The sequence below is a fragment of the Cygnus olor genome, chromosome Z (assembly GCF_009769625.2).
Source record: "Cygnus olor isolate bCygOlo1 chromosome Z, bCygOlo1.pri.v2, whole genome shotgun sequence".
Lineage (NCBI taxonomy): Eukaryota > Metazoa > Chordata > Aves > Anseriformes > Anatidae > Cygnus > Cygnus olor.
In genome coordinates, this window is record NC_049198.1 from 33996514 (window position 1) to 34016553 (window position 20040).

Genomic DNA, 20040 nt, shown 5'->3' on the forward strand with positions numbered 1-20040 from the left:
ATATTTAGCAATACTAACAAACACATTTTCACAGTGTATCTGAAATAGATCATGAAAAATGTTCCTGTAAACAGATGGTCAGCTGTTCATTAACGATGCTGCTGCTGAATCTATGTAGTTACCACGTGTACAGCAGAACCTGCTTTTACCCTGAAAAATGGACTGCTTGCTCTTCATTACAAAATTGCATTCCTTGTAACAATAAAGTGTGATGATCCAGTGTGATCCAGTGCTGCTTACCTGTACAGCCTGAGCATGACCATGTCTTCATCTAAAATTGGACAACCATTGTGGGTATATTTGACTTCATTAGGAAGGAAGTGGCAATCAAAAACCTATGGAGGAAGAACAGACAAGTACAACACTGTCAAGGAAGCTAACTTCATAACTTCTGTTGCTGTTCTTTCTGGCTATCAGGAATGCATCAGCCTAAGGAAATTTCTAATCTGCAGTGTATTTCTGTAAATAGGTATTTACCCATTCTTTGGTCTCCCAGAGAGATCCAGAGCACCAAGAGCAATGTGGGGATGCTGGCGCTCTGCAGTTAGAAAGGCATAAAAAGGTGATTTTCTCATGCCACCAAGTCCCTTCTTTCCCCTGCAGCTCAACAGCCAGCTTAGCACACACTTATCCACCACCTCAGCGTGTGGGTATATGGATACAGTTGTGCTCATAGGAAGGACTGCAACTGATCTGAACTGCCAACAGTTTCTGAAGGATAACATTGCATTTAATAGCTTTACAAGTTGTTTATGCTGTATCTAGTTTAAACATTAAATCCTTTATATATATAATATATATATATATATATTGCTCTGGAGGGTTCTGATATGCCCATTCTTCACAAGAGAGATTTAGATTTTGGGGCATATGATTGATATGTCCTCACATACGCCAGTTTGATATGATATGTCCTCACATATGCCAGTTTGAGTGTCTGGTAAGTTACATGCAGTTATAATTTTTAACAGAGTTTAATGACTGAAAGCTCCTAGCATTGATAAGATCATTTCCAAGTTATCCTTGTGATAAGAGGGAACCCTTGCACATCCCATGCATAGACAGAGGATAATCAATATTTCATATCTACAGAAAGAACATGTAAGTGTCAGCAACAGGGCAGAAGCTAATCATTTCTTGTGTGTTTCACTGCAGAGTTAAATGTGTTTTTGATTCAGTTTCTATGAGCAATATTCACACATGATTTTTTTCCTCTGTGTACTAAAATAAAATCTGTTTAGCATTCACCAATAGTTCTGATGAGGTCATAACCAATCAGAATTAACACATGTGCAGTTGACTGGCAAGCAAGGGCTTTTTGCAGAAAGTAGTTATTTCATACTACCAGTCATTTCTTAAAATACAGTAAAAGAGCAAAGAAAATGGAGTGGATTGCCTTAATTAGCTACATCTCCCAGCTGCTCTAGAGGATGGTAAAATTGAAAGGGCTTTTTGGTGAGATTCTGAAATGCTGACTGTAAGTGTTGTAAACAGAGAAATTTTTTAGATGCTCTGAATTTCAATGTAAAAATAAAGTAATGCTCTCAGTAGTAGTAATAGTAGTAGTAGTAGCAGTAGTAGTAGTAGTAGTAGTAGTAGTACAGCAAGATGGAAGTTCTAATGCTGTGTAATGGCTACATAGAAACAAAGGTCAGTAGTTCTTACATCTTTCAATGTAAATCAATGAAATAGTTGGGATGCACTTCTGTTAATTGCACATTAGCAATCAGAAATTTAGAAATTAGAGTTCATCTAATGTCCCTTCATCACTTTTGTTATTATTGGCAGTGTCCATTTTCACTGAAGTTACTCTCAGAGGCTCAAGCTGCATGGTAATTGTTGCATATTTCTAGTGATTTTAAAATGTATTCCCTGCTTTTAACTTTTACCAAGAAGCAGATTGTACAAAATCATAATTTTTCAGTAAGTAATGAATTAGTTGTTTATCAGACACATATACATGGATTTACCACCCTATTCCAGTTGGCCAAAATAATCATGGAACAATCCACAATATATGGTGTTACAGATAGTATGACTGATTTTTGTTTGTTGAGGCTACTTAGGAAAAAAAGGACAAGGAAAGTTCATGAAAAAATGCTTCATATAGAATCAATGTTTGAACTATGCTGTGTTTGTTCTGCTGTGTGTTGTTTTCACATGTTTTAGAAATATATTTTGCTATTTTTCAGTATTCAGCAAATAATATGCCCTTTTCTTACTTATTATCTTCTCTTTTTTATGCAAACTAACACAAAGGAAGGTGATATAGTTAAGTAATGAATTAGTCTTCAGTGATATTCTAGAAGAAAAAAAAAGTCAAAGACAGTTTTTAGTGGTGTGTCAAGCTAAACAAAAATATGCACTTTATATAGGAAAGTCACTCATACTATACCTTCCTGTAGTTTAGTAACATACACTGATGATGAGATTCTTCACTGATATAAACCAGTGAAGAGCCCTCAAGGTCTGTAGTGTTTTTGGTGACAAGTAGACCTGACCTGCACCTGACAATTGGCTCCTCAGCTGATGCATCCCTGTTCTTACATGAGAAGACTGCCTGCAACTGAGGAGGTGGTTATTCATATCAAAGAAATTATTTCTTTCTTTATAAGACATCAGTAGTTCCACCTCTTAATTGATAACAAGGGGATAGAAGATGAAGGACCTTTCTACAAAGGTCTGTTACCACTGACTGATTATTTTATATGTGTATAAGACTCAGTCTGCTTTGCAAAAAGAAACATCTGCTTTATGTTTCCTAATATGTTTTCCTTTTATATGAGCAGGCAACTCTAATTGTCTATAAATTCACTGGGTAAAACAAAGGAGATCTAAATCTTTTCCTAATTACTATAGAGATTTTTTTTTTTTCCACTTCAACTGCTTTTCAATTACAAATTATAATTAAATTGTCACACATTCCTAGTACATTACTCACTTTAATGGCAGTAAAATAGATCAGATCAGAGAGATTTTCAGGTGGTAGAATTTCCTGGTAGAAAGAGCATAAGTGGCACCAGGATGGCCAGACTCTGGCATGTTGTTACAGGAATGGTTAAAGATCAGACAGCACATTTGAGTGTATCATTGAAAAGAGAAGGTCTTATCCTACAAATGGCATCTTGTTCTTTCCCAGCTGGAGAATATGACTTGAGACAAGCAGACTGCCTAATTCTCTGGCAGTGTCCATGGAGAAACCCACTTGGAAGCATGGTTGCAGTGGTCTCACCTCCATGTGGCTACAGAGGGGAGGAGAAGGCACCTTTCCTATTGGGATGTCACTCAGGCCAGCACCCATCCAGGGGAGGTATCCCCACACCACTAGCAGGCACAGCCCTTCTCCGTCTTGGTACCCTGTGTCCACCTGCCCACGAGAGTTCATTCTTCCAGGTGAGGTGCACCTGCAGCCTCCAAGAGGTGTTTGTGTGCCTGGGCTAGAAATGGGACCATGAAAGGATGAGCACTTCACTTAACAGAGGTGGGGTTGGGAGCAGAGAAAGGCAAGGACCCTAGGTATTTAAGAAAAAATGAAAGCAAAGAGTAAGGTCAATTTCTCAGTCAGCAGCCTTGCATACAGAAACAGTCTACTGGCAATGCGGTGTGTAAGACTCTCTTTTTCTCCTAGTGGACCAGGCAAGGCTGGGGAAGTGGAGAGAAAAAAATGCTGTACAAACCCCTGAGCTCAGAGAAGAGGGTTCTCTGCAGAGCCTTCCAGCAGAGGTACTGAACTTCCTGGGACCAATCTCTGGAGAAGCTAATGTGTTACCCTGTTCATCACCTGCTGTTTTCCCTGGCGTGAATGTCCTGGTTTGGCAGAAGTAATTGTGGTGCAAAATGGTGTAAAAAATAATGTTGATGACCACGCCAGAAGCTCTGAAAAACTTTCTGAGGTTGGTGCTTCTGCAGAGACCACCACAAACCTCAGGGAGAGTGTTTAAAAATCTAGACACATACACAAATATAGTCGAGTATGCTATATGGTACAATTAACAAAACTTTAGAGAAACAGGCAAAAGCTGTTTGGTTATGGTTCATTTTAAAGCCATTAATCTACCTCTACCATTATATTTTCATGCCAGTTACTTCCAGCTCCCTCCTACTATGACTTCAATGGAGAGATTTGTGAGGCAAATGAGTGAACAGTGGTATGTGAAATATATTTCATCATTCCTACAAGCTTGAGATTTTAAAAGAAAACAATTTTTTTTTATATATTTGCCATCTGTTAGCAATTTGGCTGTTGCAGAGTGCAGCAAACAATACTGTACACAATGTGTTTATTGTATGTGATGATTTTTTTTTCTTAATTGCTCCCAAGGTAGTGGCTGCATGACTAAAATGCAAAATGCTCTAGCTGGCTCTGCATTACCCAAGGGACAGTGGATATCCTTAAGGTAGAAAAACAGGCAGCTGAGAGATTGGAAGAGGTCTCATAACCAAAAGTTTTGAAATACCCATTCTTCATTTGTGAAAGGAGACTCTGACCAGACCCACTTTCATGTATGCATGTTACTGAGCTCAACTTTTCAATTTCAGGGGTGCAATCCTCTGTCAGCTGGCTAGCTTTAACAAAAAGTTGAATCTCATTCACATAAAACAGTCAGTTCTATGCAATTTAACCACTGCCACAAAAAATCTTACAGAAAGCAACACTTCCTACTTTCTCCCATACTTGTACACAGGCGGACACGCAGAGCAGCACAGCAGGGCCCAAATACCTGTGGAGTTAGTTTCCCAACCCTCTGTGTTATTGGCTCATTTATCACAACTTCAACTTTGCACACGTCCTTCTCTCTGGGGATGGAGAACTTGAGGTCATCTTCTGACAGGAAGACAGACTGTCCCTTCATCACTTTCATGCCAAGGTTGACACTAATAAAGGAGGAGCAGACAACTCTTAGGAGAATGGACAGCAGTGGCAACAACCAGGTTTTCTCAAATGGCTTCATATTATTAGGGTACACCAGCTCTTTTCCACTAGTGAAAATGTTCTTGATGAAAGTGGTCTTCTCTTCCTCCGCCAGCAGATTTACACCATATAATGAAGGACCAAAACATTAGTCACAGGATAAAATGTACCACGTTTTCTATTAAGATGCATCCCTTGACTGAAATTTGGACAGAGACCTTCCAAAATATCCTTGGGTTTTTATAAAATTCATTAGTCAAGCCAGATGAAATGATAAATGTGTTCTCAGAGTACTTCTAAGGTTTGTTAATCCTTTAAAAAAGAGAAAAAAAAAAGTATAAGGCATTTAGCATCTCTTAAAAACAAACAAGCAAGCAAGCAAGCAAACACATTTCCTTATAATTCATTATAATTGCAATTTAATTTCAATCAACAAATGAACTTTACCTTTGAACACCATTAAGAACATATATGCTCAGAAAATTAGCTATGTACTAATGAGACTTCTCCCTCAACAGATAAGCTCTCACTGTGCACTCCAGACATTTTCACAAATAAATATTTGGTATGTAGGATCCTCTGCTACCAGCCATTTTTACCACTGGACAATGTTAGTTTTACTGAGTAGCATATTAATCAAAGTGTATGAGTATTCAGGTAATTTCGAAGTGCAGAAAAGTAGGCCTTTGTCCAGATTCAATGTAAATAGTAGAATAAAGTAGAATAAGGGAAGTGTGGCTTTTTGTTAAATACATTTTTTCTGTGCCGTTGAATGTGGACGAAAAAACTCAACCTTTAGCTCAAAACATGTTCCTAGTACTCTCTACTCTTCCTACTACAGTGACTGACTATCCCACAATGTTAACAGAGATATATGATACTGCACTGCAAAGCTGAATTTTTTCTTTTTCAAAAAAAAAAAGTATAGTAATCAGTCTGAACTGAATTAAAAAATAATAATAATAAAAAAACCACAATAGTAATAGGGAACAATAGACAACAAGACAAATAAAATTACACAAGGTCTCTCATGCCCCTAGTTACAGCTAATCTCCTTTTTCATGTTTATAACTTCATAAGAAAAGCATAGTTCTTCTGTCATTGACCAAGCAGTTCTGAAATCCTTATAAGACCCTTATACAACCCTCCAAAGTAACTGGATCTGTGGCCCAAAGAATAGGCAATAATATTGATTTAATTAAATCTAATCAGATCCTAAGCAATTACAAGCTATTAAAGCATCAGGATTCCTTCAGTTTCTTGTAAAAGTTTAGTGCTCTGACTACTGGTTCACACAGTGTAAATATGACCCTGCCAACAGTGAGCTTTCCTGAATGTTAATTTAAAAATAAAAATAAAAATAAAAATAAAAAAATCCATGTATCTCTTTATATTTCTTTCATTATTATTCACAGACAAGTGTTCACTCTACTGTTATCTGCAGAGTGACCTTCTGAACAGTCCACACTTGTACATAGCCATCAGCTCAGTTCTACGGTTCAGTGAACAAATGGCAGTTAGAATTTGTTAAAGATTATCCCCTCCCTAAAGTAATACAAGACAGATCCACTCACTTCAGCCCAGATTTAAAACTGAAGACACTGGGACTAACATATGTTTAAAGTTAGATGTATGTTGACTATGGACCCCAGATCTTAACTTTAGTTTTCTGGCTTTTTATCTAAAAATCTTTGCAGTTTGGTCTAAAATATGCAGCTTTCTCAGTCTGAAAAAGTCTAGGAGAAAATGTAGAATTCTAGGTAGAGAAAGGAGAATGAAATTCATGATTTCATCACGTTTTTTAATGTGCTCCAGAAAATAAATAAATAAATAAATAAAATTAAAATTAAAATAAAAAGCTCAACTTATTTAAAAGCATTTACTTACACATACAGATTTTACTAAAATCCTAATATATAAATGTACCCAAAATATATGCTAATTTTCGTTTCTTTCTGTTAGGACGAGTGTGCATGACACATCATCAAAATGAGCACATCTGAGTCAGCACTCTTCTTCCTGTAATTCACAGTTTTGAAAGACAGTCAGCAATTCCATAAAGGACAGCATGGAAAGAGGGGGAGGAAAACAAATTAGACCTCAGGCTTTTTCCAAGTGAAAAAGTACAGTTTTCAGCACATGCACCCTTTTAGCCTGAATATCTGACTGGCATTTATCACCTAGTGCACGGAATGCTAGCATTTTTCAGAAATACACTATGTTTCCTTAAAATATCAGTTGCAAAGCATGGACAGATGTTCTGAGTGAAGACCTGCTTCACTTGCCCTGCCCTCATCTTACTTCCTGAATCTAGCATGGCAAGGACTGGGCTGAAACAACCTCCTTCACATATGGCTCAAGAAGATGCTGTGCTTAATGTCTCCTCGGGCTTCAGGCATGCCAGAATCCTTGGCCAGCAGGAAACTCCTGGCAGAGGGACTGCAGTGGATTTTAAATTGTCGGAAGAGGAGGAGAAAGAGGTGGAGGAAGAGGAGGAGGAGGAGGAAGAAGAGGAGGAGGAGGAAAAGGAGGAGGAGGAGGAGGAGACCAAAAAAAAAAAAAAGGAATAGAAAAAGAAAAAAAAATATATAGCCTGGACAGTCTTTACTCCCACCTGAATGGCTACCACAAAAGCACCTTGTACCTTGATGCAGCCTAAGCTCCAGTCCAGCAGTGACAGTGTTCAGCAAATATATTCTTCTCTTTACATGTTCCATACATGCTTATGAAAGAGAAAGCCAGCTGTATCTCTCAAACAAGCACTGTCAGAGCATTGCTCTTGTAGAGACATCCACAGCTCACTGTGGTTAAGCTCAGGTTGATCTACATTCTGGTGCCTGGGCCATAAAACCCAAGACTGAGTGCAGGTATAAACCTGAGGCATGTGCAGTGGTTTATTCACTGCCTTTTCTTACCCTGCATCAAAAACACTAAGAGCAGAAAGGCTCCCAGTGGAGCCAGGAGCATTTTGTCCAATTTCGTAGTGGATGTATGTGGATGTACCACAGCTGGTGATGCCACTTTTTTTTGTGGCCCTTCTAAATTGCTTACAGCTTCCCTACTGCTCTACCCTTAATATCATCACTAAGCCTGATTCATCCCTCCTATTCCTTCTTGTGTCACTTATGTTTCCAGAATGAAGGATACTGAGGTATTACTTCCAAATATGCTGCAATATTTCATATAAACTTAGATGCTTAATGAAATCATGAAGTTCATTAACAATGCATTAGGAAGATTAGTGCAGTGTTTTTAGACTAAGATGTTTCCTCATTGATTTTCTAAAGGTTTGGCTATAGAGTAAAATAGCTGAACTCCAGGTGAGTTGTGTGCTTACCAAGCTCACAGAAATAGGACCTAGCAGCTTAGGTCTGAGAAGCAAAACAGACATAACAGTTCATCACTGTATTATATATTAGTTGCTATCTCTTGGCAGGGTTATGAATAGTCAAGGGTCTGGAGCACATGATTTATGAAGAGGGGTCAAGACAGCTGGGTTTGTTTAGCCTGAAGAAGCGAAGGCTATGGGACAATCTTATATCTGCTTTCAGATGTCTAACAAAGGAGTGCAGAGAACCTGGATGTGAACAGCAAAGAAGTAAGATGCAACAAACAAAATTCACAACAAGGGAAATTCCAATTAGATATTAGGGAAGAGAAATCCACAGAGAGCACTGCCAGTGGAACAGGTCACCCAGAGAGGCTGTGGAGTCTCTATGGTGGAATTTACCTGCAGGGGTCTTTTACACCCTAAGTCGTGCTATGATTCTCAGCCGGAATGATACAGCTTTCTGGATCCCAGGACCCAAGTGAATTACCCGCTGTGTTTTTCTGAAACACTGCATTGTACCCTGCAGACTGTCCAATAATTCCCGTGAGATCCAATATAAAACCGTACTAGCATAAGAAGTGTGTTGACAAAGAAAGAGGCATCCTTTGACATGACTAGAGGTGGATTTGCCAATCTGACACTGCCAAAGAAAAACTGCCTGAAATAAACTGGGAACCTGGAAAAGGAGTCCACCTCTGGCAGTTTGGACAATGGATATTCTTCTTGGTGCAAAACATCACCCCAAGGATGTGTACAAGGCACTGTGCAAGGGACACCGAGCAAGGGGAACTCCGAAGAGCTCCTTGTCTACCAGCAGACCTTTGCCCTGCTCTGCAGATGATCCCAGGGGAGCAAGAAGGGAGAGGGAGAAGCAGCCTCTGAGGAGGCATTGGTGTGACTCTAATGAGCTAAGAGAGGAGTAGAGCACATTGGGTACAGTTTAGAGGAGAGTGACTGAGAACGTCTGATGTGGTTTGTTAAACATTTCCTCCAAATGCTAGAACTAGTTTTCCCTCAAGGCTGCTGGTGCACAAAAATACGCAATGGTTAATTACAAGCATAAGTGTTCCCACCAACTACAAATGACTTTGAAGAGGGGAGGGGAGGGGAGGGAGGGGAGGGCAGGGCAGGGCAGGGCAGGGCAGGGCAGGGCAGGGCAGGGCAGGGCAGGGCAGGGAAGGGCAGGGAAGGGAAGGGAAGGGAAGGGAAGGGAAGGGAAGGGAAGGGAAGGGAAGGGAAGGGAAGGGAAGGGAAGGGAAGGGAAGGGAAGGGAAGGGAAGGGAAGGGAAGGGAAGGGAAGGGAAGGGAAGGGAAGGGAAGGGAAGGGAAGGGAAGGGAAGGGAAGGGAAGGACTCAAACACTGTTGTAGAGTTATCACTATCACAAAATTTCTGACAGAACTTCTCAATTTAGCATTAACTAGTGTAAATTTCTCAAGTGTTAACTGTCTTCAGAATCTGGAGAACTGTGTTTGTCCCTTAAAAGTAACTATGAGTTATGGAAAGCTAGACATCTGTGCAGAACCCATCCAGAGGTACATACAGAAACTCTCAGCTGTGTACCTCCAGAACCATGTCAAAGTACATCTGGTCTGTTAGATAATCTTTGCAAACAAAATTTATCATTGCAACTCCTGCATGAATGAAATTTTAAAGAATGTAAATATTAATAAGCTGGTGGAAAGGTTTCCAGCACTTCTTTTTTTATTTAAAGCTATAAAGGCAGGTATCCCTGAGTCTGAATCTGAGGGGAGCTAATGTTACGTAAATAAAGACTAATCCCAAAGATTTAGATACACTTCTACTAATGCAAAACTACTGAAAATAAGACTGGGGTGGGGGGGTGGGGAGATAGCTCTCAGTTGTAATACTTAAAACCTTACTAAAAGAATTGTAAACACAAGCGACCATAAGCCAAGTTTCAATGACATCCAAAGTCTTCAGTGAGCTTTGGATGAGACTTTAGGAGCTGTGACTTTAGGATGAGACTTTAAACTGTGTGACAAAATCTCTGCTGCCTGGGAGATTTCACAGAACAATAGCATTTGAAATTGCCCTCTTCTTTCACAAAGCTTAAAAGAGATTATAGAACATGATTGGTTTGGACTGGGAGTTGGCCTGATTTGTTTTAATGAACACCAAGAAAAGTTTACAAAAAAAAAAAAAAAAAGACCATGGGATTTTTTTAAGAAGGCAGAATTAAAGAGAACAAATTGTCGCTCCTTGCACGATTTCTAGGAAATGAGATAAATATTATTACAGCAATTAAAACTTACCCCAGGGCAATGAGAGGACCCTAAAATATTCAATTAGGGGATTGTCACTTCAGAACGTGCAATTAACCCATGCACCGTTGGACTGTTTGCTATTTAACATCTTAGCTCCGCACACTACAAACAAAGATTATAGGCCACAGTGAAACTAAGTATTCAACAAGGTATTTGCTGAGTTAAGGAATGCTAGGTAGCAGTTTTCTTCTTTTCTTCCCTTCTCAGTTTTGGTCTGTAAACAAAGTCCTATACACTTTTTCACAAATCCTGTACATCTTTATGCAAAGTATTTTTTGTCTATTGACTTATCTTCATCAAGGAAAACAGATGAAGGATGTAAAGCACATCAGATATATGCAGGTCATTAGAGTTTCTCTGTTGTCCTCTTGTAGCAGTGGCATAATACTTAGAGTATAAAGAAACAAAAAAATAAGCAAAGAAACAAGAAAAAGTGTTCTTTATTCTACTCTCTTCCACATTACAGATATTGATTCTAAGATTAAAACCTGATATAGTTTCAGTTTACAGAGGTTAGTTTTTACTTCAGTGTTCGTTCTCAGTGTGTTGTTGTTACTCCCATAAACTAAATTATGATTCATCCAAGCTTAGGGTATTAGGTGGTGGAAACTGAGTATAGCAGTATCCCCCATTTGCCGAAGGGCCACCATAAGACTGAAAGCATATTTGGTGTTACACAAAGACAGACAAGAAGCTGAGGAGAAAAATCTGAATGTGATCTCATAAACATTAATGCAGTGTAATGTGAGGTATTGGACCTTAAGGCAAGGGGGAAGGAGCAGGGTGCTAGTTTCACCATGCGGACAGGATCCCTTCCATAATCAAATACCTGGGGCTCAGCGCCAGGAGTGAGGACTGAGAGGTAATGGAAAACCAAATTATTATTTTCCACAGAGTTCCTCAGTAGCCCTTGCTGAAAACCCTTTCCATTTCTAACCTGTTATGAGACCCCTTCTGCAGCAAGCTGCAGCTGCAAGGCCCTCCCTTCCCGTTAAACAGAGTTAAGGTGCAGAGGGCAACTGGGGGGCTAGGGGAGTTAGCGGCAGGACAGTCGAGGGGAAGAGGAATGCTGAGAGAAAGACTTTAAATCAACCAGTAGCAGGGATACATAACAGCTTGGCACATAACCATCTCACAGCGTACTGTTGAAAAGGCAGAGCAGGTCAGGATCCCAGGCTGAGACTAACAAGAAGAAGCTATTGATTGCAGTTGCCGCTTAGACACCATCTTCAGCACAGTGCCCTTTTAAGTGTTAAATATATCTGCTTATAGTGTTAGAAGTACATTAAATTTTGAGATAGAGATCGTACGGTTGGCAGATGTCTAATGTTGGCAGATGTCTAATTTACCAAAGACAACTGAAAAAGCAAAGAAAATCAAGTCTTGGCTATTGTTTTCCTATCGACAAGAGACTAATACCTAAACTGCATTTTCTGAACAGGTAAATATCTTATCCCAAACAGAACAATGAAAATGTCCTTATCTTCGGTTCTTTTAAGCCCAGATGGGAAGGATAAAAATGAAATGATTTTTTTTCTTGGTTGCTCTTTATGTTTTTAAGACCTTTACATAAGTAGGCATTGCCACACTCTGGCTACCATGCTCCACCAGACATGAACACTGAATTGGAACAGAGTGCAATGCAGACATGACTCAGATAAATAAATTATTATATCTTTTTGACAGCTGTTTGAGGAACTCCATAAAACACCCCAACTTCCAGAGAGGTTCCTCCACTGATGCTGTTAGTATGATATTTTCCTGCACATCACCCTCATGCTCCTGGGACTGAGCACTCACTGATTTCCCATCTTCCCCTTGGCAGCATAAAGCTACAGAAGACATCTATTTGCAGAGAGGTAAAGCCAGCCTAGGAGAAACACAGAACAAGCCAACCACTTTGCCATTTCCAGGACTAATTAACCTTTCAGAAGATTTGGATATTTCCACTTATAATTTTATTTAAACCATTCAGATACAGCAAGAGGTTGTTCTGTCAGCGATTAAAGGGAGTAGGCTACTTCTCAGTGTAGACAGTAACACAATCCACTGTGTTTTTTACTGCTTTTGTTTGTTTGTTTGCTTTTATTTTAGTTTAGTGTCTTGGTGGTACTTTCATAAGAGTATGACACAACTGTGAAGCTCAGGAAGTTGTTTAATCTCTCTCCCTCTCCTCTTTCTGTACAAGAATGGAGAGAAATCCTGGAGACTCTTTGTTATGAGAGAGGGGGTAAAAACTAGGGGAAAACTGGTGAAAATAGTAAAATGAAAGGACTAGAACAACTGCTAGATAAGCCATTCTTTTGGCTTTGTATATAATCATATGCACTGCAGAGAGAGAATAAGAACGACTCTTCCTAACAGTAGAGAAGTCAAGCAAGTGGGTAGACGAGTGGTTTCCCCTGGTCCACACAGAAATGACTCAAAAGTAAAAATGAAAACTACCTCTAATAATGGAAACTGTGGATGGGTGAAAGAAGGCAAGTGTAATGGGTAGAGGAAATTTCCCAAGAGTTTTTAACTTCAAGTAGATGTTTCATTTTAGCAATTAACTAGCTATGGATAGAAAAGAAACGAGTGAAACATAAGCAGGCTACCTAGGATTAGTCAATGATTATCATGTTGGTGTTAGAAGGATAAAAGTATTTGCCTAACCTTGACCCATGAGTTTGGCAAGCAAAGGCAAAAATTAGGGCACTGCGCTCAGTACTTAACGTGACAACACAAAGCTGGCTCTGCAGCCCCATACTTTTCCATGACCTTTGCTAGCTATGGACACACCTCAAGTGTGAGGTGCTAGATGAGCTCAGCCCATGGCAAAGCAACTACACCAGTGTATGAATGCATCCCTGACCCAAAGGCCTGGGGGTGTGAAAGCCCATGGAATAGGAACAGAAAAAGCCTTCCGTGCAAGGAAGAGAAAAGTGAGGAGACAGGGAGCCCATGACCAGCTGCCTGGTAGTGACCTTGTTTCACTACACCATGAACTACATGGTGTGATACCCCTGTGAAACAATCCTCAGGCTGTGGTGATGAAATGCAACACCACTGACACACTGGACCTCTCCGCAGTGTCGTGCATCTGCTCATGTACTGAGGAAGCTGTGTGATCACACCCAGCCTTGTCCTGCACGGACAGCTGTGGGCTTCCACCTCTGGCTGACACCCTTGTATGGATAAAAACTTACTAGGAGCACAGCATGTGGTTTTGATGTTTTTAGAATAATTTCTTTACGCAGTGTTATTGGTTGGCTGGTTTTCTGAGTGTGGGGGAAAAAGCTGGTGAGCCTTGAAGCTGATGGCAGAGGTTTTGAATTTCTGCAAAGGAAGATTTTGCAGGCTGCTCTGCACAGACAAGCTCACTGAAGGGTGTACTGCATCTCACAGAACTAAACAAGCGTTGCAGTCTTCTGCACATGCTACACACAGGATTTTCTTGAATGCTTAAATTTTAACAGCTGGTAGATGGTATAGTTTACACTTTCCCACAATCACGGTGTCTTGGTTCATCTCTCTGAGCCTTAGACATGTGAAACTTAGAGACTCATTTGAGATTTTCACCAAGATTACTGCTATACTCTGGCTGAAAAAGATGAGTCTCCAAAGAGCAATTCCTTCCTGTTTATACAGATACCTAAAGGCAAGAGGATGGATTTAGAACAGACACAAATTTAGGTTTACAAAGTTGTGCGAGGGGGCTTGATGTTCCCTACATACAAATCAAGAGATTTTGAAGTTCTGTGAAATCCATAATGTAACATAAAAGTGGTATTATTACATGCAAATTATATTTGACAAACAGAGAGAATGCACTAAATCAAATAGTAGCACACCTTATTGAAATTATTGTAGATCCAAAACCACACAGTCCTTCTTTTATTAACAGATTTTTATTGACAAAGTTATATCCTTCTGCATTCAGGGTGCCTGCACACTGCAGCTACAGCCTGTCTGCTCATGCAGTCAATGGTATAATGGTTTTAGACAACTGGAGGCTATATTTGGCAGAAAATCACACATGCTCCAGCTACAGTTTATTGTCACAGCCAGCTACTAGAGTTCTTTGAAATGCTGTTGCAGGTGATGATAGCAGCTAGAGACAGAAAGAGCACATTTCATTAAGGACTGTTTAACAACTTCCCAAACATAGTCTATTCAAGTCTTTTGTCCAACTGCACAAAACGCAGCTGAATCACACCAAGGATCTCATATTGCAAGTTGTGAAATCACAAAGTTGTGACGGACACCCTCGCTACAATAATTGCAGACCACACAGCCAATGGCAGGAGATAAGTAAATCAGGGTCCACAAGCAGTGGCCACAGAATCTCGGAGAAAGACAGAGAAAAGCAAAGTTAAAGTATTCATCAAGAATGATATGCTTACTGTCTCTTTCTGCTCAACAAGTGTAATCAAGCAGATCCCACTTTTAATGTAGCATTAATTGACTAGCATGTGCTACGTTACTGTGCTGTTTTTACTACACATATTGTTGCCATCTAAATTCACTGTTAGATTGACTATGAAGTCAGAGGTCAGTATTTCTTTTCCCCATGAATACATTCATTCTTCTTGTCCTGTAATTAGTATCATAAACATTATCACAGGAAAGCACTTCGAGGACTGCAGAAAATGAATTTAATGAGGGAACAGGCATGAGGTAATTCCACTTAAAAATTCAAGTCATTGTTCAGGAACTTGTTTATTCATTTGTCATTATACTTGCCTAACTCTTCCCAGAGCAGGGATCAGTGCTAGAGAAAATGGTCAAAATCTAAAGGTGCCCAGATGCAAACCAGCTTATTCTCTAGAGCAAAACAATCTGCATGCAGTCATGTTATTATTAAAATAAACCATACAGAAGAATCACAATGAAAATGCTGGCAGGCTCACAACAGTAATGCCCAAGTAAGAGAAAGAAGATGGGACAACTTCTACAGATGCATGTACTCTTTCACTGTGCAAAGAACTGGTGATTTCCAGTATCAGTGCATCCCACGGACACACTGGACATATGTCACCAGCAGGCATGCGTTTTGCCTAAAGTAATGAGTAGCTCTGAGTTAACTGAGATGATGAACTACTAGAACTCTTTAGGCAGCAAACACGTAACTTGCAAAATACCCTTTTAATAAATACTTCAAGAAGCTATGTATAATTGTCTACAGGACTTTTTGAAGCATCTCAGAACAACACAGAGTGAGAGAAACTAATCTCTAAAAGCTGTTTTAGAGTTTAATTATACATAAGTGAATAAAAATGAGCAAGAAATTAAAAGACTGTGCAAGCTGTGTTCTTGTGTATTCAGAAACAAACATAAACATTTACACACATATATGACCAATGAGCAGCCATCTAAATCAGATGAGTAAAGTCAGCTGTCTAAACACACAAAAATGTGAAAAGCCTTGCAGATATCTCCTGCAAAATAAAAGTCTACAATTTTAAAGCATTCATTTAAAAACAAATTCTTCCAGTTAAATAATATATCCTTTGGGCAGACTTACTAATAGCAAAAGTTTTCATGATGTTTTCCAGTGCTTCGTAATACATTTCTCTCTCTCAGTGTGTTTTTATTAAAAAGACAATTTTAAGAAAAGAACTCTTACTGTTTCCAAGCTCTTATAAAATATAAAAGCATAAAGTTTTATTAGTCCTGGTGGAAGAAAGCCAGCACAGTTAAGAAATCTGTATCAACTTGAATCTTAAGTTAAACTAAGTTACTTGGAACCCTTAACTTCCATGGGTCTACTAAACAACCAGCAAAACCCAGCGCCTGTTTCCCTTCTAAGTCAGAATTCAGCTTTCAACCACCCCAAGTTCAAAAAATTGCTGTCTGATTGCCTTGGTGCAACATTTGTTAAGCATTTAAATATTACAAGCACAAACACAATAGCATTCAGCATATACAACAAACCTGAAACAGATACTTACGGGTAGCAATATTAGTCCAGGGGGCTGAACACAAGATCATACTAAAATGAAACGAATAATGAATGTCACTGACCTGGTAGTCTCTGGTTTAAAAAGGCTGGCAGAGAAAGAAATCCAATGAGTGGGCGACAGAGGGAGGGAGGGAGGGAGAGAGAGAGAGAGAGAGAGATGAAATTCCAGTCTTTTTGGTCAGCTTGGCTGTAGTTTCCTTTGTACTAAAATTTGACAATAAACACTCTTTACTTGCAAGACTGCTCCTGGCTGCAGAGCCCCGGAGTACAAATGCTTTTGGGCTCCCTATGATAAGGGCATTCTGAGATGCCTTGCAGTGTTTACACTCAGCAATGCCTCTCTGGCAGCCAGCCCCGGATCTTCCCTTTCCCTTCTGCTAGTTAAATCTGTTGGGACTAGAAACCGAGCTCCTGTGAATAATGCTTGCTCATTTTTTCTCCCCACTTTTGCTGGCTTACTCCCTACTACACACACACACACAGGCATACACGCAAACTTATGTATGTATTAAAGACTCAGAGATAGTTGTGACTTAAAATCTTTTCAGATCACTCAGTTTTTCCCCTCAAAAAGGGGAATTCTTTAATGAAATACAGATGTGATTAATTTCCTTGCTAATATAGTAGCATAGTTTAGTTTGATCTTATTTGAGGTTGGACGATTAAATTAAAATCAAGTAAATTATCTATTTTATTGTAAAGTGTATTGCATGCTTACAAATGTGATACTTCTTACAAGCTGAACTGTTCAGTTGGCTGCAGTTCAAAATCCTTTTGCATAAGAAAGTATAAAGCATTCAAATTAGCACAGTACAGGCCAAATCCCAGCAATTATTTAACACCTCAAGATACCCCTCCAGCCTTCTGACACCAGATTTGCATCAGATTTGTAGATTTGACTGGCTGCTGGAAGTCTGTAAAATGTGCTACCACATTCTGGCATGTTGCTGTACCCTGAGAAGTATGCTCAACAGTGCACATTTTGAGAGTGCAGAGGCTACGTTGCAAAGTTACCTTTCTCAGCATTGCCAGGGAGAGACCACCTTATTACCATTGCAGCACTGGAGCCAAACCCATTTTTAAGCATAGGGGTAACAAATGTTTTCAGCCCAGCGATGGGAGCACTGCTACAAGTCAAAGGGACGTGTGGGAAAGGGTTGCTCACTCCCCTGTGTAAGCTGGGGACAAGTCCAGCAGGAATGTAACAGGCCTAAGATCACCTCCTCTTGCAGGCTGACTTTGACCCTCATATGGAAACAAAACTGCAGTATAGAAACACAAAACAGTCGATAGTATAGAAGAAAAGAACCAGCAGATGCTCCTGTGTCATGATGTAAAGGCAGATGAAGAAAACAGATGACTGTTAAAATTTAAAACTCTAAGTTACGCCATGTGTTATACACTACAATATGGGCTATAGTCACTTAAGAAAAAACACTAGGCAAAAAAACCTCCTTCAGGTACAACAGTAGTATCAGAGCGGTATAATGTCCAGGTTTGTCCTTGTAGCAATCCTTGGATTTTATAAAGTTTCAGAAACACTTGGAACGAGTATTTATCTCCTGTGAGCCATGTAGCTGACTAATTTGCATGTTTGTGCTTGTGTTTACTGAAGTGTGGCTTGTAACTCACTGTCATGAATGGATGGTTTGTTTGTTCCGTACAGTGGTCTGGTTGGGATCATCAACATAACTATACTTACAGGCTGGTAGAAAAAGCGGTGGCTTGTTTTGAATTATAACTTCTTCAACCCATTAATCCATAGCATAATTGCAGAAGCTCCTTTCAAAATAGTTTGATTACTCCAGCAATGAATGTGGCCTTCTATTTCTGATTGTCATCCTTAACTTTGATTGATTTTTGCAGTTCATCAATGTCACATTATCTAAAGAATAGACTAAAATTACGAAAGGTTTTCTTGTGAAATGCCAGAGCACTGAAAAGAATACACGCCTTCTATATATGCACTCACTTCTTATTTCAACATTTGTCCACACGGGAAAAGGAATACCTCAGTTTCCTGTGAATTTAACTTAAGCACAGTATATATCCCTTCTTAATTAGCAACTAAAATCTTACAGCCCCAACTGTTGATATGAAGGTAATCATTCAGCTGTTGTCTGTAAGCTGTCTGTAACAAAGTATAGTCATAATCAGTACCATTCTTTCCTGGCTTTTATCTGGAAAGAAAAATGTGTACCTGAGGCACAAACAGGCAAGAACACATAGACAGAGAAAGCAAACTCTTCTCTTTCCTTTCAACTCACATTAATAAGCAACAGCCTAAACTATTAACAATGTCTAGAACTGTAAAGAGCATGCTGATCTGCACAGTCAACACTCCTGCCAGGAGGATGAGGTTCTCAAAGCAACAAAAGTCTCATGCTTATGTGAAACGTGAAGGTTGCACACAGGAAGATCTGCTGAACTGCAGGGGAAAAACAGAAACAATTATTTCCTGGGTATTTATAACATGGCAGAAATTTTATTCTGTGAGCAACACCACCAAGCTGCAGCAGCATCTACTGGCCCACTCTTCACTCTGATGAAGGATGAGAACAGCGTGAAAGATCATGTTTAAAAGGGCAAATATTAAATCTACCTTCCTCTCACTCTCCAGATTGTATATCCTCTGTCCATAAAGATTCACTGTACTCTTGATTACCACAAATGTGGGAAGACCCAATACACTGAATTATTTTCTTCCTAAACATAAAAATACACGATCAGCAATGCAAAGTGAGACAGTGAACAGGAAATTAATATATGCTGACAGACAGCTGATCCTGCCAGGAGCTATATATCAGGTAGCCTTGAATGGGGACTTGCCTACTGGCTCCCAGGACCAAGCTGAATTTATTTGTAAGAACATTATAAGAGCTGCCATCTAAAAAAAAAAAAAAAAAAAAAAAGACAAACAAACAAACAAACAAAACCAGCACACTTCCTATAGAACAAACAAGTATAATCTGGGGCTACTGCTAGACTGTGGCTGGATCCCCTGGCACTATCATCACAACTAGGAGGGGAATGCTGCTGTTCCTGACATTTGTCTTCATCCACAGTAACCCAGCATTCAGACAAGAAGTTAATAATGAAATTCATAATGAAACTGTCTGATTGATATTTTCTCTCTTTATCTAAAACATTCAATAGAGCACTACCAAGTAAATACTATACAAGATACTCCTTTGAGTTCCCTCATAGAAGACTAGGTGTCTATTGGTTATCAGGTATGGCCAAGCAAGAAATATGCCCAGTTTTCATGGTACAAAGCAATTAACATGTATATCACAACAGAGGAGATGGTCCTTGCTGCAAGGAGCACAACCAATTCCTCTTCCACTTCTGAGCCACAGAAATACATCACCCAAGACCAGAAAAAGCCTCTCTGCTTGTCACTCAGAGTCTCTGAGCAGCAGTGGTGGAGAGGTCACTGCAGAAGCAAATTAAATAGAGAGCTGCCTAGTTAGATTAATGACAGTCTGCAGACACCCCATACACATGGCCAACATATCCTCAGAGTTTGGAACATAGTCCTGGACAGTTCTGGTGACTTTCTTAAA

At 39.5% G+C, this 20040-nt stretch overlaps 1 protein-coding gene across 9 annotated transcripts in view; it reads right to left on the bottom strand.

The window, feature by feature from the left end:
* FREM1 (FRAS1 related extracellular matrix 1) overlaps nt 1-16815 on the bottom strand; it is a 69094-nt gene extending 52279 nt beyond the window's left edge. For 5 of the 9 annotated variants that reach the window (XM_040541378.1, XM_040541377.1, XM_040541376.1 and 2 more), the window contains exons 1-3: nt 16537-16807; nt 4722-5224; nt 241-335 (exon numbers count right to left, since the gene is read on the bottom strand). In XM_040541378.1, the coding sequence (XP_040397312.1) occupies nt 241-335; nt 4722-4952 (326 nt within the window). In that variant the 5' untranslated portion in view covers nt 4953-5224; nt 16537-16807. Of the gene's footprint in view, nt 1-240; nt 336-4721; nt 5225-16463 lie in introns of all 9 variants that reach the window. The other 4 variants (XR_005815329.1, XM_040541380.1, XM_040541375.1 and 1 more) reach the window with 3 other exon arrangements.
* Nucleotides 16816-20040: the final 3225 nt, after the last annotated feature.